The sequence below is a fragment of the Anguilla rostrata genome, chromosome 4 (assembly GCF_018555375.3).
Source record: "Anguilla rostrata isolate EN2019 chromosome 4, ASM1855537v3, whole genome shotgun sequence".
NCBI lineage: Eukaryota > Metazoa > Chordata > Actinopteri > Anguilliformes > Anguillidae > Anguilla > Anguilla rostrata.
In genome coordinates this window covers 29,250,028-29,271,123 of record NC_057936.1, presented here as the reverse complement: position 1 = coordinate 29,271,123, position 21,096 = coordinate 29,250,028, and the positions used below count along the sequence as shown (strand labels likewise).

The 21,096-nt window shown below is 37.7% G+C and overlaps 1 protein-coding gene and 1 long non-coding RNA gene across 3 annotated transcripts in view; one reads left to right on the top strand and one right to left on the bottom strand.

The window, feature by feature from the left end:
- The window catches only part of nr5a2 (nuclear receptor subfamily 5, group A, member 2), a 53,569-nt gene extending 48,475 nt beyond the window's left edge, over positions 1-5,094 (bottom strand). The window contains exons 1-2 of one of the 2 annotated variants that reach the window (XM_064332064.1): positions 4,815-5,094; positions 1,548-1,679 (exon numbers count right to left, since the gene is read on the bottom strand). In XM_064332064.1, the coding sequence (XP_064188134.1) occupies positions 1,548-1,629 (82 nt within the window). In that variant the 5' untranslated portion in view covers positions 1,630-1,679; positions 4,815-5,094. Of the gene's footprint in view, positions 1-1,547; positions 1,680-2,196; positions 2,334-4,814 lie in introns of those variants that run through there. The other variant, XM_064332065.1, reaches the window with a different exon arrangement.
- On the top strand, positions 2,331-20,361 carry LOC135253142 (uncharacterized). Its single transcript, XR_010329546.1, has 3 exons — positions 2,331-2,471; positions 17,721-17,931; positions 19,324-20,361. It is a non-coding gene; the product is annotated as an uncharacterized LOC135253142 (long non-coding RNA).
- The last annotated feature ends 735 nt before the right edge of the window (positions 20,362-21,096 follow it).

Here is a 21,096-nt window from a genome sequence, read left to right as displayed (position 1 = left end):
AAAACACAGATGAAAACACTAACGTTTTCAGATGTCTTGGCGAATCAACTTCATATAGCCATTGTAACGGAAGCAGTTTTAGTGGTAGCAGGCTATCGGTTTTATGCCCGCGGCCAAAGGCACGTGCGAACGGTTTATAGCTTTTCCCTCGAAGAAAGTTTAGCACAGGGCTTCACTGGGAAAATTAGCAGTAGACCCAGTGATACGCATACATTCTGAATTGATTTTTAGATAAATACAAGAATTCAGACGAATGGGGCCGTGTTGTGCGTAACTTCTAATTTTAGTAATTCCGCATTCAGCAGCTAATTCTTTATCTGATAAATCAGTTTGGCAAACACGTGACTCGGAAGACGGGTGTAGTATTTAAATGACTGAACCTCAGTAATAGTAATAGTGTACAACGCAAAGAAGGCCGACAATCAAACTTTGAAGGAAGGCGCCTGAAATAAAAAATGTACTCGATATTTCCAATTTTGATTATCTTTTACAATTAGTCGAAAATAAATTTGGAAAGGCATTTTATGTTTTTTCTTTTAAAATGCTACATTTTTTGTTTTTAAAAATTAGGATCAACAAAGGCCTATAAAAAACCATACTACAGTTAATATTAACAAATAATATTCATATACATTTACAAATTCCACGTTTTGCATGGCACATGTACCCAATTTAAAGCGTATTAAGTGTAGGCCTACGTGAACTTTTCCCTTTAATTCTATTCAGGTACCATGAACGACATATGAAGAACATTACAATAAAATATTGTAACTTGGATCACACAGCTGCTGTAGAAATCCAATTCATTCTTACAGCATGTTTATTTGGTTTAATAGCAACAACAAACATGCCCTTAGATCTAAGGTTAGGCCTATTGCAATTACATGTTTGTCCGTAATTGGGACACCAATTCAGGTTCACTCCGGTTTTGTCAGCACAATGAGAGCTTCATTACCGGTAACATGCACGCTACAACACGAGTTGTCATAACATGAGGAATATACGTGAATAATAAATCAATTTGAGAAAACATGACACTTGGGTACGTATCGGAAAAAATATATTTCTGTCCGAGTACAAGAGTTTGTCGATCTTGCCTATTTTGTTCACTCGTATATTATTAAATAAGGCAGTAAGTAAACATTACGCGCGCATTCTCAATGAAATAAAACTGCTCAAAGCACTGGACAAACCAAGAAAATGTTACTTTTTAATGCATCAATTCTAAAATAAAAAGTGAGCGTAAACTGTCCCACGATACACTCGGATAGCGATACCTATTTTTGAGTTTAGCCTACATACTGCCCTCGTGTCTGTTCTTCGATCGCCTATAACTCACTAAATGTCCCGTTCCTCTGTGTGCATAGAATGTCAAATGTCAAATTAATAGACATTAGTACATGCTCAACAAAGTTCATTTAGAAACTATAACAGAAAGTTTAAATATATATAATCAACATTTACAGTTGTTTTATCCCACGCGCAATTAAACGGAAATTGTATTCTGCACGGAGACCCGACAAAAAAAATACATTTATATGCATTACCTTGCATGTTTCCAGGCATGTGCCCCTGTTCCCCATGCGATCGAGCGAGTCCCAGTGATTCCGTCTCGACTTTGGGCAGCATGACAGCGCTGCTACGCTCAGCTGGAGTCTCCGCTCCGTCCGGAAGGCCACCTGGACGCGAGAGGGACACTACAGACTCTGACTATCTCCCCAAATCCTGTGTATGGCTCAGCTCTGCGTGGTCGGTTTTATACCTAAAGCAAGATTACTACATACCCGACAGTTTGCAATGAAAACCGGTCGAAATATATTAAGTTCATTTCTTGAAGTGATAATTAGAAACCTAAAATAGAATAACCCAGACGGAATGAATCACATACGTAGCTCGTTAACCCCAATGCAATGGAGGGAGAAACGTCGGTTTAATAACGCTTCTCTTTAGCAATTAAGTATATCTGATCTACACAGATATCAATGAATTAAGAAATGCACGTTATATTTGGAGACCATCACGCCTCTTGCGGTTGTTTCGATAACTTCCTTAGCCTCCAGTGCCCCTTCGACATTCGGACATTGGTCTTTAAACTGGAGTTAGCGAACTGTTAGCAACTTTAGAGTAACACAAAAAATACCCCGTCTGTGCTGCGTCTGACCCTATCTGTGATGTGTTGAGATCTGAAGTTCAAACCTTTCCTAGCTGCCTTGTTTACTCCACACTGACACCGCTTTCGCCAATCAGGATGCCTCTGGATCGTCTGACATCACGCTCTTTCGCCAATCACATGTGAAGACTGGCAGCATCGCTTTTCAGTTTCATTCTGCTAATTAACACTGTTAAAGAAAACTAATGATGGACTTTCAAGAATGGGAAACACAGAAGCAAGCTGGATGCAACCAAATGTAAAGAGAAACACATCCTGACAGTGGTATTCCACAGAGGGGCGCGCAGATGTGCACAGGAAGGTATGGAAGTTTGATGCTGTACTGCATAATCGCTAACATCACTAAACGCTTGCAACGATTATCATTGCAGTGAATAACACGTGCTTTATGGAAATAGACTGACTGTTTTTTGTTTAGTCGACAATAGGCAATTAAAATGAACATTTTCCCCAACAATCTGGTGTTTAGCTAGTAATTCATTTTTGCATGGTTATGTTTAGGATTCAAAAGAATATATTACATTGGAAGTAGAAAAGAAAGTGAAACCATACAGAGGCAAAAAGTAGGTTATAACTGTACCTTAGTTAGCTTAAATGGAGCTGATTTGGTATTTACCAGATAGCTCTGAGGTATACTTTATAAATGCAGCCAAATATTGTTTGAAAACTAAATTTGATATGATAATAAATTCACAGTAACATATTTAATTGCATGGCATAATCCAATGAAATTTTGAGCAGCTATAAGTGGGCTGCTGTTGAGCCGCTTAATTCCACGTCGATCAGATCCATGTTTAATAAACTACCTGTGTGAAATGGTGTATAAATCCATGGCCACTATTTGCGCTAAGGTTATAATTGTATTGTCATTACTCAGTAAAAAATAATTTAATAGCATTGTAAGCTAGGAACACTACAATTCGTGCTTTAACTAACATGTTCCAGTAGACATTCTTTAAGACAAATGTATGAGTATTTCCCGCAAATGTCCACGGTGTCGGTATTAATGTAATTTCTTATCAATTTGCGCAATCTCTCTCTCTCTCTCTCTCTCTCTCTCTCTCTCTCTCTCTCTCTCACACACGCAGACACATACGCGCAATTTTCATGCGTCAAAAGTTTCCTATGGATAGTATTGGCGAATACCTTTTATCATGCAACATATTTAACACCATATAAACATAAACACACCTGTAACTTTGTAGAATCTAAATTATTATTCTTATTCTTCTTATTATTTTTTTAATTTCAAGTCATTGATTTGGTATCAACCTATACCCTACTATACTGATAATTGAACGCTGAATGATAAGAGACACCCGATCCACTGTCTAGAGGAACGTTACATCACAGATAACGCCGCTATTTAAACTAAAAATGGCACTAATAACAATCAAGTCATTGCTTTATTGGTCATAATCCGCAAATGGCATCTGCTATGACATAAATATGAAATATAAATATACTTCCTGCTTCTTATACAATTTATTAAGGTTGCAAGAAATGCTTATTATTTCTTAATATTAATATTTTCTTAATAATAATAATAATAATAATAATAATAATAATAATAATAATAATAATCCAGTGGTGCGTGCAAGAACTAAAAAATAGTGAGAAATATAACATATGGTCTCTATATCTGCATCTTCATGATGGACATAGAAGGCCCACATCGTATTAGTTATAAAATGTGTAAAATTTGTAGAAATCGTTCCTGAATGCCTTTTAATTAAACTAAATACAACAACAAATGTAAAATTGAAATTAATCTGCAGTTTCATATTACATGCCGGTTACAGCAAACAACCTGTGGCCAAACAACATAAAATTTTAGACAGAGTTGTAGACAGAGCAATATTGTGAAATTACAGTATTGTAACAACCTTTTACACTACCGGGGCTAATGTACGCACAGGCACCCAAGTATGCACGCGCGCACATAAACGCTCAACACGCCGTGCGCACAGACACACACACACAGACACGCTCGCAGGCTTTCACAAGGCAGTGTGTACACATCTCACGGCTGGCTGCTTGACACATTCTGGATAATCGCTATATGTTTGTTATTGTTATGTAGATAAACTGGCGTGCTGAGTGAAAGCCAACAAGAAAGCTCACATTTACGATTATACAGGTTACATTTAATTAAATGTAACTAATTTCAATCATGTATTTACACACCATGTTCCAGTGGCGCTGCTCCATACATTTAGACTCAGGACTCTGCCCCCGCGAGGATATTTAATGCGGAGAAGTATCGTTCATTGTCTGCTTTAAACGATGGCTAGATTGACTATTTCATATACTCCCGCATGTCGCAAGATTATGCGGTTGATTTTTGAAACTGCCCAAAGAGACGAAGTACTTGTTACTTTTTCTATCCGAGGCCTCATTTCAGCTGAACTCTCTACTTTATACAATCCACACTTATGTCCAGCCTAAATAACTTTTAATACAATTAACCCCTTAGGAACAAAGCTTTTGTAGGCTATACGGCTTTTACTCAAAATACGTACATAAAAATGCGTTTAATGTGATAGTTGTTACTGGTGTTTATGAAACGAACTGAGCTATGAAGCCTTTCAAATTAGCAAAGAGCAGCTCGCACATCTTAGTTAAAAGATTGTCTACCACTCACCTTACCCTGATAACCCTTCTTTGGTGAGTTCCTCTCTTATACACTCAGGACTTGCCGGCATTATAAACCAGGGATCCTTATTAGAAAAGGCACATTAACTGCGTTGTGGAAAGATCTGAGAAAATTTCCTCCATTTGTAAAGAATTAAATAGATACCATTCACAAGTTTGGAAGGCAAGTCTGCCATTAGACTGAACACCCCCCTGCCCCTGCATGCACACACACACACACACACACACACCAGGCACACACCCAAACACAGTCCCCATCCCCCAGATAGTGACCTACGTTAAACCAGTGGTCTTATCTCATAGGCACTAATCAAAAGTATTCAAAATGCTTGGCCAGGATAGGTCATCAGTGATCACATGATTCAGGACAGGTCGATAACACCCTGTTATAAACTGACACTGAGATAAGTTTCTGGCAGATAATGCTGTAGGAATTATTAACCAGTGGAGAAAAGAGTGAAAATTGTTATACAGGCCATTGACTGGGTTAAAGAGAGAAGGTGATAAAAAAAGAGGTCAAAAGACCACATCTATGTGAAGATCTACAACCACAAACTTTTATCGAATACTCCTGCACCTTAGTTCCAGATCTCAAAACTAAGCACATTGCCCAAAATCTCATTAAATAAACACAACACATTCCTGGGACAACATTGCTTACATGCCTGCCAGAACACACTGCACGCCTGCGCAGAAAACATGAGGTGGCTTCAGACGTCCGGATGACCTGAAAAACATTGATGTGCCCGATTACAATGGACTGCTTTTGCAGCAGGTCTCAAAGAATGCACCATATTAATCTAAAACTGCACCCCATCCTCTTCCTCCGATCTCCAGTTACAAATAATAAGTTTATGAAAGACATCAAATGATGTGATTAATTCTTAAGTGTTTGCTTGTTTGTTTTTTTAGGACAATCTCTTTGACAGCATTGGGTATAGTAAACATTCTAAGCAATTATTCACGTAGCCATCACTGGATTCACCGTAATTATAAGTCAGAGTAACAGAGCCTGTTATTAAACAAAACATGCTATGAAAGGCGAGGCTTCACTCGTATAAAAATACAGATCAAATCGGGGGTCAGAAAGACAGCTCTTGGCTTTCAAATCGACAAGTAGGCAAATTCACTGCAGCCTATTAACTAGAGTCAGACCTGTGATCTAAAGCTATGCAGCCACCAGACTTATGAGAGACAACAGGGCATTTCTGTCTTGACTACTATAAGTGGACACACACTGATTACCACAAGAGTACCTGAAAGCTCTTTGTTACCAAGTGAGATTAAGAGTCACATGCCCAATCATTTGTTACCAATTGAGGTTAAGATCCACATGCACATTCACCCCCACCACCATTACAACCAGCCACATCGCACCCCTCACCCCTTCTGTTAAACAAGGAATTTTATGATGTAGACCAGACACACCTGTCAGTGCTTCATCCTGGTGCTTATACTAAAATAAAGCATCATTAGTTATTGTATTTGTGGGTCAATGTTCACAGCGCTGAAGTAAGTGGATGCAGGAGCTGCATTGTGCATTGTGGGCAATATTCCATATTAAACCATAAAAAATCAATTGTGATAATAAAATGCATGCATTAACAGTATATGGAATGTATTCCAAGCACTCCATTGAATTTATACGCAATGACAAACATAATGATGATGAAAAAAAAATACATGAAAATGACAATAATGTTTCATATCTGGGGATTGCCCTGTGGAACCTTGTAAAAATTTTGTTTATGTATCAGTGTTAAAGTGTGATGCTTCTGATATGCCGAATGAGCTGCCATTCCAACACATTTGGGGAGATATCAGTTTCTCAGTATCATTTCTTGGGGTGAATGTAAATAATTTTTAAATGAATTTGGTGAGAAGTTTTAGGATGTGGGAGGGGACCCAAAGGCACAGATAGCGCCATGTACACACAAAAGTAATAAAGCAGAAATAATCTGGGCCAGCTCATCTCCATTGTATCCTTCTCAACTGTAACACAGACATCAGTGAATGATACCACATCAGGTCCTTGGCAAAAAGAAAGGAATGTCTCGCACTCCCTCGGTTACTTGCCTTGCTTTGTTATTCATTCATGACCGAGCCGAGTTGGTTCAGATAGCCTAATATGCCTTCTGATTCATATACAGTTACGGCTTTCGCTTTACATTCCGTTAGCATTCATTAGCCTGCATTTTTTACACAGTGTGAATAATGGCTGACCTCCACCATAACATTTAATTCAACTCCACGTGTTTTCCTGTATCACATTCAGACTGACTTCATGCAGTCTAAAAAAAAACTGACACAACTGTTATATCCATTAGCAGGTCAAGCAACAGTCATTGTTCATTGCTTCCTATATGCTTCTATTTTCAAGAGCTTTAAGGAACAATGGTGCATGTTGCTGTCAGGTGTGCTGGTCGAACCCAAACAAAGCCAGGAGTCACAGAGAAAACAAAATGTCTCGAACCCTAAACGACTTGTGTCCTTTTCTTATCAGGATTTAACAGTCACGTTTCCAATGCATGGAAAAAAATTGTTTACATCTCCCGTGTTAGTTTAATGCTGCTGGTGCTGATTTCTTAATGATAGTTTTCTCATATGCATGAAGACAAATGTGAATATGAAAACAGATGTGTCAAGAATGTCTGATTTATACAGCACATTGTGTTACGTAATGGTCACAAATAAACATCTTTAAATGATACTCTTCTTGTCCTGGATAGCGATTAGGAAACAATTAGTCAAAAGAAGGGACAGTTGGGTATGCATTATCCTCAATCAAAGTCTAGTTAAATGGGCACAGTAATGGATCTAATATCGGATGTTTTATGTATCTTTTATCTCTGGAAAAGTTTGGTATGTTCTCCCTTTTGTTAAGAATAATCTAGATCATGTATAACATAATATTGTTAATGCTTTTGCTACACAGTGTTTTAAAAGATTATTAAATGTTTTGCTCAACAAGTTTCAGTTAGGAAATTTGGATCTGTATGAATCTATTATCATTATCATTGCATCTTAGATATGTGCAGGAGGGCATGTCAGACATTTTTACACTACAAGACCATACTTTAATCTATGTGACATGTTCAGTTTTGTATTAGATTTAACATGACAAAGTGCAGTAAACAATATCTTTCACTCATACACACACATGCAATTTCACATGCACATTGTAATACTTGAATTTTAATTTATCTCTTCATATTCACTTATAGTCTCCATTTTGTGTAGCTGTACATAGATCTAGTTGTACTGTTGCTCTATATATATCTATTTGTACTGAGCTACCATACAAAGGATTCACACTGATGTTTTTGTCTTTCCTGTGTGCTGACAGTCAGTGAAGTAGCAAAGTGTAATACTCAGCGATGCACAGGGGTTTTATTTGACCCAGTTACTTACCGTGTCTGAACTATCATAATGATAAGAAGAGCAGGGAATGGATATTCTGTGTCTATCAGAGTTTGTGAAAACAGCAATAATACTATTATTTCATCATAGTGTTTTATCCAATTCTTCTGTTCAACAAAAATAGCCTTGTGCAAGCACATGTTTTGAATAATTTTTTTATTTTTTCAGCAAAAGCATTATTGTTTTATTTCAGATGTATTTTTTCCTTTTTAAATTGCTCTGCGGCTTAATTCAAGATTGTTGCACACATTTATTTAAAAATTCAAGCAGTTGTCAAGGCCTTTCATTATGACTTTATAAGCAAAGAGCCATTTCAGATGTAGACGACAAATGTTTTTTCAAGATAAGCTGTGGATGAATGTCTATCAGACAGGGTACATAGTCAGAAAGGTTTGACTAGTTCTGCTAAATATGTTGTGTTTGCAGAGCTTTCCATGACAGACACCGCAGAAAGATTCTCAACTACCAACAGTCCATTTGCTTGCCATTTCTTTGTGTACCCTCTCTGCCATCAGGAGTTACCATTGTGCTGTCTGACCTTATACAAATGCAGAGCAAATACTTTGCCTAACCATTAACGTTGTGGCCATATTTGAACAGTGCGACACACAGGAATGGCATTTATGGTGGGTTCCATTTCAGCATGGGAAATTCTGTGGTGGCAAGAGTACCAGATGTATAGTATGCAGCAGGAGGGAGATAATTCTGTATTTCCTAAATCCAAATGTTCCACTAATAAGGGCATCAAATGCAGCAATGATTTGTTTACATGTAAAAAGAAGTCCAAATAAATGATTGTTTTCATTGTCTCCATCTCAAAGCGAGGATGATATAGCTATCTGCTTCATTTGGATGGAAAGGTTTTGACTGGACTTTTAATTCAAAATGTACACAAACTGTGAAGCACACCGGGGTACATTTTAATTAAACATTTATGGTATTTGGTTAAATGAAACATTGTATGAACAAATAGCCATTTAAGGAAAGACTGCTCAAAGATTTTCAGATGATATACTTCATTAAATGACAAAATAATGGGATAGATATCAAATCCATGGTGATTTATACATAATAAATGACAATATAATTACAAGACACAACATCAAACAATATCCAGTGGGGAAAATAGAACACATAAAATATATATCACGCTTGTTACAATGTAAACACAATTAGTAGTCATAAAATAAACGAGAGAACATATTTTCACGACGTATTTTGCTGGATTACAGTAAGTGATACATTTTTATCCATATAATATTTAAATTCAAGCATCACGCGCTGAACCTCAAAATTGTTGAAAGAAAAGATTAATTTTATGTCGGCATAATATTTTTATGAAAAATAAACTGAAATACAGTATGCTACTTGTTTAGGCATTCAGACTACTTATTATTTGGTAAAGCCTCCTTTTGTTACAATATCAGTCTTTTTGGGTGGGACCCTACCTTATTTGAACACAGGTTGGGGGGTGAATTTCATCCGTTCTTCTTGGCATATTTTCTCCCGCTCTCTGAACTTGCTTGGGTTATGTTCTGCAATGTTCAAGTGCCACAGATTTGCTAGGGCAGATTTTCCTTTTCAGTCAAAAGCCACTCCAATGTATTTGTCGGCCTGAGGTTTGGATCTTCATCGACAAACCCTATTCCTGAATGGGAATAGGGTTTGTCGAAGAAGGAAGATGTAAAAGAAACAGTCTGCTAGGAGTCAGTGATTTCAGGGAGTCAAAGTGCATGATAGTGAGTGGAATACAAAAAAATGGAGCATGCTTTACTGTAATTAGCTGTAACTGCAAGAGAGTGTATCATAGAGGTGTTTTGCATTTTAAATCATGAAAGAAAAATAATGGGTAAAAACGTATTTCTTCATCCAAGGGGAGTATGTGTATGATCTAGGGTTTGCAAACCACTTAATGGCACTCTAACATGAATGCAATCATTGACCCATGCTACCAGTATGTCTCTGTGATTCTCTCTCAGCAGGGCATCTGAAGTAAAGTCGGTCTCAGAGATCTCTTTGTTGTCGCTATTCTGTGGCTCTTACTGTAACACACATGACTGTTGGACAACCTTATTAGGCAGGGGCGGGCAAACCTAGTTCTGGAGAGCCAGTGATGTTTCTAGTTTTTGTTTCATCTGAGCTTAGCTGCAAGAGCTTTTTGGATTATTAGGAGCCTGAATAGTCTGAATGGTGAAACACTGAGTAACACATAGTCACCTGTGTTCAATAAGCCTTATTAATCCAGTTATGTAGATATAGGTTTGGATGGAGCAAAAACCAGGAACATCTATGGCACTGCAGGGTTGCCTACCACAGTTCTAAGGTACCACATGAAACAGATGTAGTGATGATAATGTTGCCTTTCTCTTATGCTTGATCATGTACAGTTACTTAGCAGTCAAAATTTCACTGTGACGTTCTTCAGTGCTTCCAGAAAATGCAAAAAACGAACGTAACATTGTATATTCATTATAAACTAATTTAGCACTGGTTAAAAGACCCTGTTTGTTTAGGTGCTGATGATTTGAGGACAGTGAAGCCTGATTCTTCATAGTGCCATAGCTTACTGTTACCTCTGTGCTGCACGTAAATTTTTAAATGGCTGGAAATATTCTTACACATTACAAAACACGCTGTTTTGATTAAGGGCTCATGGGGTGTATTTTAAATAAAATCCCTACCCTGACATTTTAGTTACACTCTTAACTGCCAGAAGAATGGCAGAGCTTGCCAGAAAGAATCTGGGCCTGATGGAAGTTTGTACTGCGGAGGTTAAGGTTCTGGGTTTGAATTGGCCTGGACGTGTCCACGGGCGACCAATGGGGCTTGGCCTGAGAAGCTGAGAAAACTTTGTATATTTTCAGAACATGGCAGCTGTGTGCCACAGCCCGGTCCGTTAAGACCACCCATAGCCACGCTCTGAAAGCTAAACCCATATTAATTAAAGCCTATGGCAGTGGTGGTTTTGTGGCGAGCACACCTGCGTGCTCAGGAGTGGGTCATCGCCACCAAGGCTTGCTCTGCGATGAGGTGCACAGTCAGATGAGTCCCAGTGCAAGCAGGCAGAGTGAAATGCACTGCACATGCCTCTAATGCCACTTCTCAGGAAAGTATGTGAGCTGATGTATAGTGTTTAATCTCTGCTAGCCAACAAAACGTCACATTCAGAAAACACATGAAGAGATATGCACATGCGTCCATGTAAGAATTGTTATAACCGCAGGATCACATTTCTGCTGTTTTAAGCCCTCTTGTCCAGGGACCAGTTATACAAATACATAAAAGATTTTCCCTCAAATCAACCTGGATATAAGTGGAGGTTCAATCTGCCACGGATGTATTCTAAGCCTTTATTGGGAGTTTGAGTTTTTTTTTTTCCCCCCTCATGCAGACACCAATAAATCTGTCACCCAGAGAAATCAGTCTCCTGCCTCGGGGAAGGAACAAATTGTGGCTTTCAGGGTAGAAGAAGTGACCTGTCAGGGAGCCCCATTTATCATCTGAACAAAACGGCCTGGGTCTTTTCAGCCGATCAGGGAGAACCTCTGCGGTAAGCAAGTTTGGAAGATGCAAGCCTCCAAATATTTTCAGCTGATCAATATTCCTCAGATTTGCAATTGAAAGTCAGTCTAAAACTGTCAGCTTTTCGAAAAAAGACCACACATCTGCCCACCTACATTCTGTATGTGAGGTTCCTGAAAGAGAATGTGCAATTGTGCATTGTGAATATTATTCAGAACTCACTATTAAAAATGAATGGCATCCTATCGGTGGTATGGATCTACACAAGATAATGCATATAGTAATCGTTGAATATTATGAGGCCTTTAAGTGACATATTTATATTTATGTATGTGTTCTGGCTGGTAGCTATATGAGTCTACTTGACCAGTAAATGCTGGCTTATAATAGTTTATTCGTATTAGAGATGATAAAATTGGGCCCGGCACACAGATTATCCAACTGGCCACACTGGTTTGTCTATGGCTGGAACTGTGCACAAATTAGCATTGTGCAAATTTCAGTTAATGGCATACACATACAGCTAAGCAGCTTCAAAAACCGCCCGTGTAGCTATGCAAAACACAGACGTTACCATTCTCAAGGAGCTTGCAGTCGGATAAAATTCAGCAAACACTAATATCAGCAGACTGGCAAATAAAGAAATGATAGCGGTATTGGATATGCATGTTTAATTTCAAAAATTTATTACAGTGGTGATTTTATCTGGTTTAAAGCAGCATAAGCATATATCTACAATTGCATTATTTCAGAAAGTCTTCAAATGAAAAATATAGAGAATGTAAATGGACAATAACTTATAACTAGAAAAAAGCGGCTCTAGAAATCACAAATTAATTTTTTCAATCAACCATCTAGAGACCTATTGATGCAATTGTGTATCTTCATTTTTGGCTTAATTAAATACTAAATATTCAAGTTGCATTTTTAAAAGAATAGCCAGATTTAACAATATTATTGTGAGAGTTATTGGATACCCTTTAAAAATAAAAATCTTGTACTCAGTGTGCTTCGATATATATAAGCAAATTGTATTAGCACGCTGTTACAAACCACACACTTGGAAAAAAGAACCAGACCTTATGTCATAAATGACTCAATTTAATGACACAGATGCTACAAACAATGCAGTGTCTCTGTCACTTCTTCATCTTTGCACTTCAGGTACAGAGCAGGTATGAACCGGAAGAAGTAACAGTGACAGACTAACAATAAAATAAAATAAAATGTGTACATATCTAAAATATAAACCTATACACGCATGTGCACTCACACACACACTATGCATAATCACACTAAATTCCTCATGTTCGGGTAGGCTGCTATTACTGTACTGAGGCATGAGCAGTGCTAGCTCTCAATGTGCAGCACAGGCAGGCACTCTGCATTGCCAAAGCGTGATAGATGGGACACACACCAATCGTTGTCAATAAAGAACATATATAGGAAATAAACAGAACCTGTTTTCAATGGCAGATATCTGAACAGATAAATCATGGTAACAGCCAATAATAAATGGATCATGCTTCTATGTTTTTAAAACCCATGGCAGCTGTATTGAATGGGGAACCTTGTGAGGGAGAAAATAGACTTTTATTGATCAGAAACAACTGGGAAAAAAACCAGACGTCCAGGAAAATGATGCTCTCCCAGGATTTTTTTATAGACTCTCCGCGCTGTAAATTCAAATTGTATGACGAGTTTTAAATAGATGGCGTGATAATGATGCCATTAACCAAAAATATACTGCAGATAACAGTGTGTACATTTCACAATCCATATGATGCTTCGTGATGATAACGTATAATGCCTTCATATTTTATGACCATGTCCAGAATATGTAGTGTGCAAAAACAAAACAAGTAATTAAATCTGTCAACTGGGTGAATGAGAGATTACTGAAAGTGTTCAAAGAAAAACTATTCTTTTGGATAACATCATACAAACCCCAGACTTAAATTTGTACACTGTTAGAGCTATGACAAAACATGTTGGAATTTATTTTCGCAGTTGCTGTTGCCAGTATGGAGCTGGGATTTGGAAGATGTTCTCTGTACTACACGCAACTCATAGATTTTTGACAACGACTGGTGCTGTACCAATTCAAACATGCAGATCTACAGTTAAATATTGGCTACGGAGTGGTCTTGAAATACTTTGTCTGCGGCCAGACAATTAAAGATTTAGGTGTGGCCAAAGGAAGAATGTGGAAATCAGATCCACTAAGAACGAGCCCACACCCAGCAGTCCTGGCTTCCTGCAAATGCCACATATCCCATAGACAGAACATAGCCACGTGAGATTTAATGCATCGTTTAGTCACATACAGGCCTTTGTACAAGGTCAGGAGAAAAAAGATTCCGTAATGGCTATTCTCAAAAACAGAAGAAAAAGCATTTTTGTCGAGCTAATGACATTCCTCACTGTCTTCTTTTATAAAGGTTGCTTAATGTTTCCTATCAAAATTGCTTAAACTACATAACAATATTAAAATGGTCAATAATACAGTGCATGTGTCTTACAAAAGCATTCTATGAATGGAAAATTAATGTAACTTGTGTTCGCGTACTGGTAGACCTTTCTTGGGGCAAAGCCAAACCAAACTGTAATTTTTTGGCAATGTACTCTATAGCTAAACAAGCAAGGTTTGACAGTTAAAAATGTTCCAGGTTTTGCCCTCACATGCTCAAAAAAGCATTTGAAATATTAAGTTACGGCAAAGTATATGTAGCAAATAGTATATTTACAGTGCTAAATCTAACAAAAAGATAATTATTTCTCTGGCAAATAGGCAAATCAAGTTAGCAAGCTATCTATCACCATATGAGCATGAGAAATGAGATACTGTGAACTATCTGACCTTATAGGATTGAAACTACATGAATACTACTGAAAGAACTCTTCCCATATACCAAATTGTATGGGGTACCAAGAAATTATTTTGATGTTACTGTATACTAAGGTTATTATTTTATACTGTATGTGTTATATATTGTATTAGGTACATATCCTCAGCTATTATCATTTTATTAATTTGTATGTTCTATATTCTTAAATCTCTTCTTTGCTTGATCACCATTTCTAATGACAATTTAGGTACAAAATAAAGGTGACCATTTGTTCCAGTCATAACAGTGTCTTCTGCTGATGTGAACTCAGTTCAAGCTAGAGTTTATGCCTGAAAGGAAGGATGGCAGACAGACCACGCTGAACAAAAACTGGGACCAAACACAGAGGGTAAGGGATTTCCTGCCCTGACTTTATCAATACATTCACCATGTCCTCCCTTTACACTTGCAGCAGGGCTCCCTGCACCCTTCCAGTCCCCACTTAAAACACATGGTCATGTCCTTCCTCTGCAGTCTGTGGAGAGGTCAGTGGATCCTCAGAGAGAGAGAGAGAGCGGGGGGGAGAGAGGGAAAGAGAAAGAGAGAGAGAGGGAGGGACAGAGAGAGAGAAGGGGAAAAGAAAGAGAGAGGAAAAGAGATAGAGAGGGAGAGAGAGAGGGAAAGACAGAGAGAAAGAGATAGAGAGAGTGGGAGAGAGAGAGAGAGAGAGAGAGAGAGAGAGAGAGAGAGAGAGAGAGAGACAGAGAGAGGTCTCGCTCTGTCTCCTGCCTCCTTCCTCCACTCATGTGATGTGTGAACCCTTTAGTCACTTCCTTACTTCCTTTGCAGAATGTTTAAATCCAAGTTCCTGTTTCTTTCAGTCTGGGCTGCCATTTTCATTTTTCAGTATTCTTGTAAGCCCATGCTACGGGCTGGCATTTCATTATTTCTGATCCATTTTGATTGGTTTGGCCCAAAAAAGTTGGAAAAAAGAGCCAAAATGGTGGGCAGCCTCAGTGTGAGCTTCTCTCAGGTGCTCTGGTGTGCTCACAGAATAAAAGAGGCCACTCATGAAATCTAAACCATAGCCGTACAATACAGTGTATTGTACAACAGGTATTAATGGGACAAATCTACTGAACAAAAACTACCCCAGTTAACTTAGGGTGTGAAATTAAAAGTTGAATGTCTTTGTATCATTTGGCTATACAGTACTATTAAAATACTACTGTTAAAATACCATACTATTAGTAATAAGGTGTATACGCATTGGCTTCAAATAAAATGAAAACCAACCGTCTGCTGATGTCTACAGCTGTGTTTCTCAGCCACAGTCCTGAGGGCATACTCTGCACGCTGATTTTTGTTTCAGCTCGGCTCTCAAGTAATTAAATTTGATGAGCTGTTAATTGAATAATGATCTTTATTTGACATCTTCTGTATGAACATATGAACATTATAATTACACAGACAGCCCATTCAGCCCATTTATCTCCCCATTTTGAATACTAGAACAGCAATATTTACATTTATAAGCTCTCACGCTCTCAATTAATTGCCAGTATAGCTATTTGTTAACTGTAATCTACTACAGCAGTTATGTATGAAATATCATAGATTTTGAGTTAATATTAAATTTAAAAAATTGCTCTTATTAATACAGCATCTGCCCCTTGACCAACTTTGGGGCAGCTACTTCAGTTGAGCTAAATATGCTGTTAAATTAATTGCTCTGGGCCACATTGAACAACTAATTACGCTACATCATTAAAGCTGAAAACCTGTCTGCATTATTCATTTCTAGTGACAATGAAACCTTGAATGGACCCACAATGGTAACAAAGAAATGAAGAAATTGAAGATATTAATGCAATTTGGTTATCCGTTAATAAGTAATTCAAATCTAATAAATTAGAGCACAGCTGGAAAGAATACCAAAATAAAAATCTGGTTCAGGACCAGAGTTTGCAAACATTGACATGGAAAACATATCACTATTAGCAAATATAATTTCAAGCAATGGGAACAAAATTTTATTATAAATACTGTATCATGTAAATGAATATGATATGGTATAAATATACGTTATATTTAAAGAACAATATTGCACTTATTTTTCCATTGAAGGTATCGTCAGAAAACATATTTTTTCTACACTATTCATTTTTTCCCGCACAGTTCTTTCAGATAAAGTGTTTTTTTTTTTTTTTTTTAAATCTTTATTAAAAAAACGGTCATCAACAGTGGAAATACATTCATGATTTCTTTGAATCTGAGTTTGTCCAGACAATCCATCTGAATAATTAATCCTTAAGGTCAGAAGGTAGCATTGTGCTTAAAGTTTTGTTTTAGAGCAGAGGCAAATATATTGAAAGAATATCTATGATTTCGTAGATTGTATTATGAAATGATGAACATAGGACCTTTCATAAGAAAGCAGGAAAAGTCCTGTAGATTATTAACTGCTGCAAACTAAAAATAGTGAAGAAATAATTAATAAATGATGACCAAACATTTTGTGGTCTGGGAAAAATGACACATGCTACACTGTGTGGGCAGGAGAGTCCTTGGCAAGAATTAACCTGAAGTGTCCCTGTTTTTCCACCCAGCTACAAGGCTTAGGTAACAGGTGCCTGAAATAGTGTATATGGCACATTGGACGATGACAGCATCTGGATGACTATGACTAAAACTTTGACTAAAACTTAATTTTGAAGTAGATGAATGCATAAATCTGAAGTAAGAAACAGTGCCCTGAAAGAGCATTAACCTGGCTGAGCACGCGTATTTCACTCTGTAAATTTGCAGAAAGATATATCCACAGTTACAGCGCTGTGTGTGTGTGTGTGTGTGTGTGTGTGTTTTTAACAATAACCTTTTTGGAAACTGCAACTTTTTGAAACATGATATTAGACATGCACTGTGTGACGTCTTTCTGTTATGATGTGGGAAATGACTGCGTCGAGAGAAAGGACCCTCCATTTTTATTGTACTGGTGGCCTAACAGCTGCCTGATTCATTTCTGAATGTTTTCCCTGCTAAAACTTGGCACCGCTGTAAATAGGAAGTGATGAGGAAAATCAAACGAGGACAAAACTTTTTTCCCTCTTGGTTGGTTGTCACAGGAAGAGATAGGAAGCCCAGGAACACACTTGATGGATGTCACAGTCGGGAGAAAGGAAGAAACAACATGTAGAGGCGCGGAGAGCCCGGGCTATTTTTGTGTCGTCAAGCGGAAATGGGATGCGGCCCAAGGAGGATGCAGATAGGCCTCAGAGTGTTGCGTAGCAACCCCTCAGGAAAGAAGCTACTGTGCGAGTTTGAGAACATCTGTTGGTAAGAAAACGAATTTCATTTTTGAATTTTGAATGCAGTCATTTTTCAGTCTTTTTTTTTTCAACTGCAAGGCTAGCTGCCAGTGTAGTACCTCAGAAAAGTAGGTGTTGAAACTGCAGTTTTTATTTAATGAGAGCAAAAGAGTCTGTGACCTGATAATAATGATCCATATTTAAAAGCCCCATATTTAATGTGGGCTTTATTTTTGAGAATAAACTTGTGAAACAGTATATTTTAGGTAGCTTTAGTTATAGCTACAGTTTAGTCATGTTAATTAAGAGGTCTAAATAAAGCCTGCGGTGATGCTAATTGTGAAGTAAATATAATAATATAATATAATATAAATATAAATAACTCCCAAATGCAGGCGACAAATCTCAGAAATCTTATTCTCAGAAAACATTGAAAATGTAAAATGCCAACCTGAAGTAGGTGTTTTCTTATGCACAGTAAAATGTCAAGTGTTAATTCAACTCTAACAGTTGAGTTTATGTGAGTCCAATAGGGACATGCGCTCTATTAGAGTAAAATGTACTTTGTAACAGTTGATTTAACAATATGCACGAATAAGGGTCTTGCTGGGACTGTGAACTTTCAGGCTAAAGGAAATTTGTGCTTTAAACAAACCAGCCGACATGGTCAATGCAGCAAGTCAGACCAAAGGCAGACAGAAAGAACCCTTGTGTGCCACTGTAGTATACTGCTAAAGAAGCCTGATGATTACCACAGACAAACAGCAGCCTCCGCAATCACAAACATGTTTCAAACGGCTGCCCCCAGGAAGACAAATTACAGTTCTTACTGTTCACCAGAACACTTTAAATAGTGCCATTTACTCAGTCATTAGTCTCATAAATGCACATTTGCCATCTATTGTCACTTTTATTTAGCCATACATTTTTATCATATTATCCATTATTTATTTTAATACAATGAATTCTGGTGGTTTTCAGATATATGAGTGTTCAGCTATTCCTTTCAGCTAGATGCTTGTGCTTTGTGAGGGTTTGTGAATCATTCATTTTGAAAAGCCTTACCAGAGACTGCTACTTTTTTCAGGCATTGTAAATGACTCATTTGCTTATTGAATTATATGGGTGGTTAGTTTATATCAGACTGTAATGGGTCTCAATGCTTTAAGAGATTTTGGTGCTTTTCATGTCCAATTTGGAATACCCAATCATGTTTCTTTCATATCTAAAGCATGTGATATGAATTGCTGCCTCTTTTGACACCACAGTCCACGAGTCAGGCTCATACAGAGATCGGAAGAAGGCACTTCCTGCACAGCTTAGAAGATGGACTCGCAGGTGCCCACTAACACTGAAGTGGTCGCTGGCACAGGACGAAGCCTTGCCATTTCAGCTGACTCATGCCCTCTCTTCCCTGCAGAGCTACCAGCCACAATCGATTCCAGACCGCGGGACCCATTCACAAACCAGAACAGCGCCTTAGCAGGATGAGACACCAAGCAGCCCCTTTTGTAAGGTTTTAAATCAGGTTTTTATGTGATGCCTTCATGTTGTAACGGTTATGGTGAAGCCGAAAGCAATTCTCCTCTTGTGGGAAATATTTTTATACTGTAGATGGAAAAAAGCTTCCTTATGTTTTAATTTAGTAATCATCTGTTTCCCCATTTAGAAATACATGTCAAAATGAATATGCAATGTAGGTGGCTGGTATTATGTGTTTTATTTTATTTGTTTTACTCAGGAAATGTAAATTTGAAGCACACAGGGAAAATACTTTGGTTTTGAATGTTCTGTGTGGTCTTACCTTAATATGTCTTGGTTAAAATCACATCTGGATGGTGGTGGGTTGTATGGCTAGGAACACAAATATATTTTTCAAATAGTTTTTTCTACATAAAAACACAATAATCTGTTCTAATTTAGCATAAACTGCAACACAAATACATTATTTTCAAACATCAAGACCATTAATAATACTATTTAGAGAGAATGGAAACTCCACTCTGAGTCTTCCTTCCCCAACTCAAGTGTAGGTGGTGGGGGACCATAGAGGTTTACTGGGCTTGCTTCCCAGTCTGCTCCCTAATTATATATACCATGCTGAAGAATACGCTTGTTCAACATATTTCTCTTCATACAATGCTCCCATACCTCCCACGTTCTGAGTCCTTTTATCATTGGACAGCATACAATTAAACATATGACATCATATGCTTTAACTGCTTAAAGTACAGACACTGCTCAGCCAGTCTTTAATCTCATTCCCCATCACAGAATGTTAAAATCACAGCAAAATGCTGCCATAGCCTTATTCATTCATTTAAAATGGCTGGGCCAATTTCTATACTTGGAAGTTTCTGGAAGTAACTTGTGTTAAAAAAACAACCTTGTAAAAATGATAACATTTTCAGAGGATTTATATAAAAGGGCTTTATGAAATGTTTTTTTCTTCTTCTGGTTGGGGGGGTGGGGGTGGGGGGTGAGGTTTGGTGAAATAATTTGCTGGGGGTGGGGATTGGTGGAGTATGATTGGATTTTGCTGGAGTGGTTCAGAGACTTAAATGTATACAGCTTCCAACCTTGTAATCTGTCACCCAGTTAATACAGCTTTCTTCACAATAAAGATGACCTTCACTGAATCAGAATAGATCTATCTGAGCAGCCTACATGCTACGCACCTGAGCTTCTTTGCCTCTATGGACAGCATAATTCTACTGGGAGCAAGTCATCCTTGTGGAAAAAACCAACCTCTGATCACCCTACAGGAGTAGAGGAAGATCGTCAGCACCACAGAATGGCAGTTAAATATATTAATTTGATAATGCTATCAAATTGATTTGGTCTCCTTTGCACTTTTCACTTGGGCAGGGCTTAGCGTATGGTCAGCTTCAGCACTGTGTTAAAGGGCCTATTTATTATATAGAGAATTCTGACCTCTGAGTCACAGTAGAGATAATAGTTTTTATTTGGATGGAGGAAGTCAATTAATTCATAAATACTTAAGCACATTTACAGTAAGAGAGGTAAAATGGGTATTGATTGCGCCCATTAATACACCAAAGCCTCCAGGTCAACTTCTTGATAAATGGGACGGTGTTTTTTTTTTTTTTTTGTAAATAAGATCAGGTTTCAAATTGGGGAATGATCAGAATCAGTAATGAAAGCATTTAAATATGATCAATGCAAAGCAAAG